The 6,000-nt window shown below is 37.0% G+C and overlaps 1 protein-coding gene across 2 annotated transcripts in view; it reads left to right on the plus strand.

Moving 5' to 3' along the window:
* Positions 1–5,532, plus strand: part of RAD51B (RAD51 paralog B) — a 346,004-nt gene extending 340,472 nt beyond the window's left edge. For both annotated transcript variants that reach the window (XM_087721346.1, XM_014072496.2), the window contains one exon: positions 5,055–5,532. In XM_087721346.1, the coding sequence (XP_087577472.1) occupies positions 5,055–5,182 (128 nt within the window). In that variant the 3' untranslated portion in view covers positions 5,183–5,532. The remainder of the gene's footprint in view (positions 1–5,054) is intronic.
* The last annotated feature ends 468 nt before the right edge of the window (positions 5,533–6,000 follow it).

The raw sequence follows: 6,000 nt of genomic DNA on the forward strand, positions 1-6,000 counted from the left end.
AAAAAGCATGATAATCATATAAGTATTTTTGCATATGTATATAGAATGTTTGAATGATGCTTATATTATTATCATGTGTATGAATAATGTTTGGATTAGATAATTATATATAGAATTGTAACTGTTTATTGTTCTAACAACATATTGCACTTGCCTGCATATCTGCTATTGAGCAGAAGTGCAGGTTTTCAATCAAACAACAAGGCAACCAATGGTAATAATCTGCTGAATCAGTCATCCTGCATACACCCAATTCTAGCTTTAAACAGAGTTAAATAGAGAAAAGTTTAATACTGATTCCAAGAGATGGTTGGACTACTAAAATTACACTGAAATCTGGTTTTGTCTTTTTTGACATTTATTTTATTTGTTGTATTGTTTTATGTACTTTTTAAGCACTTTTATAATATATGTCTTTTTGTGTTTTGTTCTTTTTTTCTTTTGTCCTTTTGTTATTTTAAACGCAATAAAAAAATTATGGAAAAAAAGGTTAGGTTACCACAAAATATACATTTCTTTTTATCCTGTTTTCTATCTGATATTTCAGTGTTCTTTCTCAGTAAAATTAGAGAAAATAACTCTATGAAGGTATCAGATAATAAATGTCAAGAAAGATAAAACCAGATTTCAGTGTAATTTTAGTAGTCCAACCATCTCTTGGAATCAGTATTAAACTTTTCTCTATTTAACTCTGTTTAAAGCTAGAATTGGGTGTATGCAGGATGACTGAGTATTCAGCAGATTATTACCATTGGTTGCCTTGTTATTTGATTGAAAACCTGCACTTCTGCTCAATAGCAGTTATGCAGGCAAGGAAATTCCCTCATCCAACCCACCAATTCCAATAACCCCATAACTATCCAAAAACCGCACCTCGGTTCACCCACGTAACACCTATCCTCCGCGAGCTGCACTGGCTGCCTATTGGTCTTCGGATACGCTTCAAGGTGCTAGTCGTCACTTATAAAGCCCTTCATGGTATTGGACCTGGGTACTTGAGAGACCGCCTGCTGCCAATTACCTCCAATAGACCGATCAGATCCCACAGATTAGGCCTCCTCCGAATTCCATCCGCCGGCCAATGCCGACTGGCGACTACCCGGAGGAGAGCCTTCTCTGTGGTTGCTCCGACCCTCTGGAACGAGCTCCCCGTGGAGATTCGAACCCTCACCACCCTCCAGGCCTTCCGCAAAGCCCTTAAAACCTGGCTGTTCCGACAGGCCTGGGGCTAAAGAGTTTTTGCCCCCCTTCTCGAATGGTATGGTTGTTGTGTGTTTTTAAATTTTGTATTGTTATGTCTTGTCTTTTTTTTTATCCCCCTGTCTGTACCCCCTTCCCTGATTGAATTGTGAGCTGCCCTGAGTCCCCTTCGGGGGAAAGGGCGGCATATAAATGTAATAAATCAATCAATCAATTAATCAACTTGGTGCTACACACGAGAATCCTGTGAATTTCAATAGTAAAACTGAAAAATGTTATTATTTCACTTGATTTGTAGAAACTATTCCTACATTGTTAGTGCCAAGCTATAATCGAGTTGCAGTGCTGTTACAGCTGGAAGACTCCAAGCAGGGCACAGCTGAGGCGTAATTCTACTGCCTAGATGGCACATGGGTTGCTTAGTTTGAACAAACAGTCTCTTGAAAGCTGAAAAATCTTGTGATATCTTAAATTCTAATAAAGGTACTATGAGATAAACCTTTGTTGATTAATAATTAACTAAATAATGGCACACAAAATCACACCCTAGAATACCTTTGTCAAAAGGCTACCACAGTTGGAAGCAGCATCAAGAAGTTCTGGGTTTGTAGCATCTGAGGAGAAGGCAAATTCTTGTAACCCTGGAGGGTTACAAAATTTGCAGAGCCCATTTTGTTCTCTAATTGCAGCCTTTTTCTTTGTGAAGAAGTGTTAAGCTCAGTGTCTATAATAATTCTCAGTCATCCAGGTCATTGTTGTCCCAAAGATGCAAAAAAGCAACCGGATTTTCTTTGTTTTTTTTCCTTGAAGACATTTTGTGTTAAGTTCAGTCCTCATGAGCTCAACTAGCTTTTGTTCATGACCAAAAGTCTTCCCAGAAAGAGGTTGTTAGAAGTGTTTCCTATCTCTGATGTATTCTTGGCTCAACTTAAGTGTGTTGATTGTTAGAACAAGATAATTGCTTCTGGAAAAGCAGTTCTCCTTACAGGAATCATTAATTGATAACATTAGAACAGTAAGGAAGCCTCCCATATTATTGTTTCCATTGTATATGGCTATTCCAATCCAGAATGTATTGTATATCTTACCTAAAGGGCATGATGTTTGATTATTTTGTTATTATTATTTTTGTATCAACATTATAAATTGTAAAAAGAATCACTATACAATTTTCATCCAATCACAATTATCTGGGGGTTTTTCGTCATTGTTTTAAATACTTAAAATCTAAGTGATAGAACAGCTATCTTCTGAATTGTGAAATGTGTCAAATATTAAGTAATGATTAAAATGGTAATGTTTTTCCTTAAATTTTGAAGTATTTGTATAGCAACAATAAAATAGATTTGAGGCAAAGATTAGGATAGAAAATGTAGGCAAATCATCTAAAACAGTTATGCAACCATTCCCAGCTTAGCATACATTTTATAATATTTCTCCATCATAATGGTTGCCATCCAGATTTTTTATTTATTATTATATTTCTAATCCATCTTGATGCTTGGAGCTCAGTTTGGTAGACAAGGGAATCTCCCTTCATTTCATCCTAACAATTCTATAAAATAGTTTGTGAGACTTTGGGCCATTTCCAATCTCTCAGCTAGAGGAGTATAACTATATTGTCCTGAGAAAGCAGAAAATCATTTTGATGGACAGAAGCCAATTCAATATGGTATTTATTTATTTATTGAAATCAATGTACAAGGTTGCCAATCTCATAAGTGAGATTCTGAGCAGTAGATAAGGATTAACACATACAATTCATAAAAAATGAATTTCCCAATCAAATAAACCCAAAATGATTCCTATAAATTCACCAGGTAGTCTTTTCCTTCCCTCATTCTCCATGAATCTTACAAGCTCCCATGGATTTAATCATGAGAGGTTGGAAGAAGGGAAATCCCATTGCAGAAATGGAGTTTGTTTTGTCCATCTCTGGGTTCAAACTGGGATCTGAAAGAAAACGGTACACCCCCGTTGGAAGTGCAAGCTGACTCTGTATGAGCTGTTCCTAATATTTGTTTATATCCCACTTCTATTATTTTTTTATAAACAACTCAAGGTATATCTAATACTTCTTCCTCCTATTTTCCAAACAACAACAGTGAGATGAACTGAGAAAATGACTGGCCCAAGATCGCCTAGCTGGCTTTCTCATGGCTAAGGTGGGACTAGAACTCACGGTCTCCTAGTTTCTAGTCTGGTGCCTTAACCACTAGGCCAAACTGGCTCTCAATAAGATTTGAAACATTTTATTATCTATGGTCTGAAAGTGTCTCTAAACATCATTCCTGGCTCTTGGAAAAGACTTCAGGCTAGACTCGTGATATTTTGCAAATATTGTATCTATTTCATCTTGAATGGAAAATATTGTTTTATTGACTGCAAGCAAATAAATATTTTTCTTGGTTTTGAAAAAAGGATCACATATTGGTTCCCTGCCTTCTGTTTCCACATTTTGCCTCTCAACTTTCCACCCTGCATCAGCTAGCTGGCTCATAGTCCCTTTCACACCCTTCCCCCCTTCCCTTTAAACAGCATCTTTTCTGGTTTTATTTACAAGCCTCAAGGCTTTGTTCCTGAACAATGGCAGTTGGTTCACCTAAGTACATGTTGCCCTGTAGGGTCCTTTGAAAAACTTTGCTTGTTCAGCTTGATCAGGTGGAGAAATCCAAAATGAGTAAGTTTGCTAAGGTCTGTGTCACCTAGCAGTGCCATTATTAACAGCAAACCATGTTCTTTATTTTAAGCTCTCTTCTAAACAGGGAAAGGGAATTCATAAACTGAATGTTAGCACAGATACACAGAATATTATGGCCAATTGTGAATGACTGACAGAATTTACACCAATGATCAAGGAGGTGTGACGTGATTTCCCACACGAGGAGAAGATCGGGAAGAGATTGGCGACTATTTATATAATACAATATTGACTATTATTCCAGAAGAGTTTGATGAAAGATTCCAATGTCAGTTTGTTTTAAGCTCTCCTGGCTCTGTCCAAACTCAGTAAATACTTTTGCCTTTAGAAAATTCGTAATGCAGAGATTGGATAGATTAGCAGACAGGGCTGTTGCCTGCCCTCCTGTATTCTCTAAGGGCTGACATACGTGCAGAATATGCCTAGATTCACCTCTTAAGCAGATACAAATCAGCAGTGTTGCATTAATTTCAACAGAGACATACCAGCCCACACCCACTCAAGGTTGGCTCATGGACAGAGGAATGGCTCATACTCTTGCCGAGCAAGAGAAATTGGCAATTTCCTTATTCTGGCCCCACTGTCCATAAACGCACTGGGTGGATTATTGAAAAGCCAGAACATTTTTCTATTACACTGGGAATGATCCTATCCCAGAATGATTTTTAATGCCTTCAAAGGAAGTTGAGAGCCCCATGGAATAAAACATCTCCTTTTATCATTGAATAGGAGGTTCTCATTGTTTTGGAGAAGAAAGCCAACAAGATAGGAAAATTGTGAGTCATTTAAGTCTAGTCAATTTAAATTAGCCTTCCAAGCAAATTCCCTGCCAGGTAATTTGTTGCCTAGAAGCCTCTGAAATAGTTGATCAGACTGTTGAAAGACTGGTAATGATTCATCAATAACAAGCAGAAGAAAGATAAGGAGCCATTTGTCAGGCAACCAAAACTACCTGGCATTAGGAAACAGGCTCAAGTTCTCAAATTGTGATTGTTTTTTTTTTAATTGTGCAAAAAAATTAAAAAAAAAACCCTGCCTGTAGAAATGTCCCACCTAAAAATTGGATAGGGATTTTGTTCATTAGTTCTTAGAAGTATTTCATCTCAGTACCTGATATTGTCATTGAACTGGTTTTATTTGCTCACAATTTCAGAAATGGACCCAAAGGAGCAGCCCTGTAGTAATTGGGAAGGAATAAACCCAGCACTGCAAGCAATAAAAGTGAGGAAAGATACATTTCACAATGAAGCTGAAATGGCTTTATCGAGTTTTACCCTGTAAGTCACGTCAGCAGTTACCAGAAGCAACCAGAAAAACAGAATACTGGAATCCAGAGAAGAAGAAAAAGTCCATGTTTTTGAACTGATATCTTTATTTCCTTGATCTGAAGCAACTTCTGCATAGTTTTCAGCTTTCAGTTTTGATTACAACAACTTCCAGATTTTTTTTCAAAATTGACTCTGGCATTTGTGATTTTACAGCTTTTCTTTAAATCAGATGAGCATAAACAAAGTGATCAGAAAACATTCTTGAATCCTGTTGGTTGATGTTGAATACCCTTTATTGGTTAAATACAATAAGATTTGTTCAAAGGGTTGCGCTCTCCCTCTTCCTCTCTCTCCCTCTCTCCCCCCCTCTCTCCCTCTCTCTCTCTCTCTCTCGTTTTAGCTTGAGATTTGGGTATTGTCTGGTCAACCCAGTCTAGTTTGAAGAGTGTGTGTTTAACATGATATTCAAAGCACATGACAGTCACATGCATTGCTGCCATTTAACTAACACCTGCAGATTGTTCTTATAGATATTACTTAATATCATGTAATCTTACTATGTCAAAATTGACCAGCTTAATGAAAGTGATGTACTACACCAACACTTCACCAAAAAGATCCATATTCGCATATATCTATGATACCACATTCATCTGAGATAAGTCCTACTTGTCAACTAGAATAGCTAGGATAAATCAGCATAGATGGTACAACTATTAACAATAACAAATTCCTAGGCCTAATGACTTGGAATGTTGAAAGCATTTCATAAATGCAGTATTATAGCTGCAATGCTGCTCACTAGAGTATTCATGTATTTTATATTGTGGG

Source organism: Thamnophis sirtalis, unplaced genomic scaffold (genome assembly GCF_051295495.1).
Source record: "Thamnophis sirtalis isolate CommonGarterSnake01/CBP01778 unplaced genomic scaffold, rThaSir2_p1.2 scaffold_1, whole genome shotgun sequence".
Classification (NCBI taxonomy): Eukaryota; Metazoa; Chordata; class Lepidosauria; order Squamata; family Natricidae; genus Thamnophis; species Thamnophis sirtalis.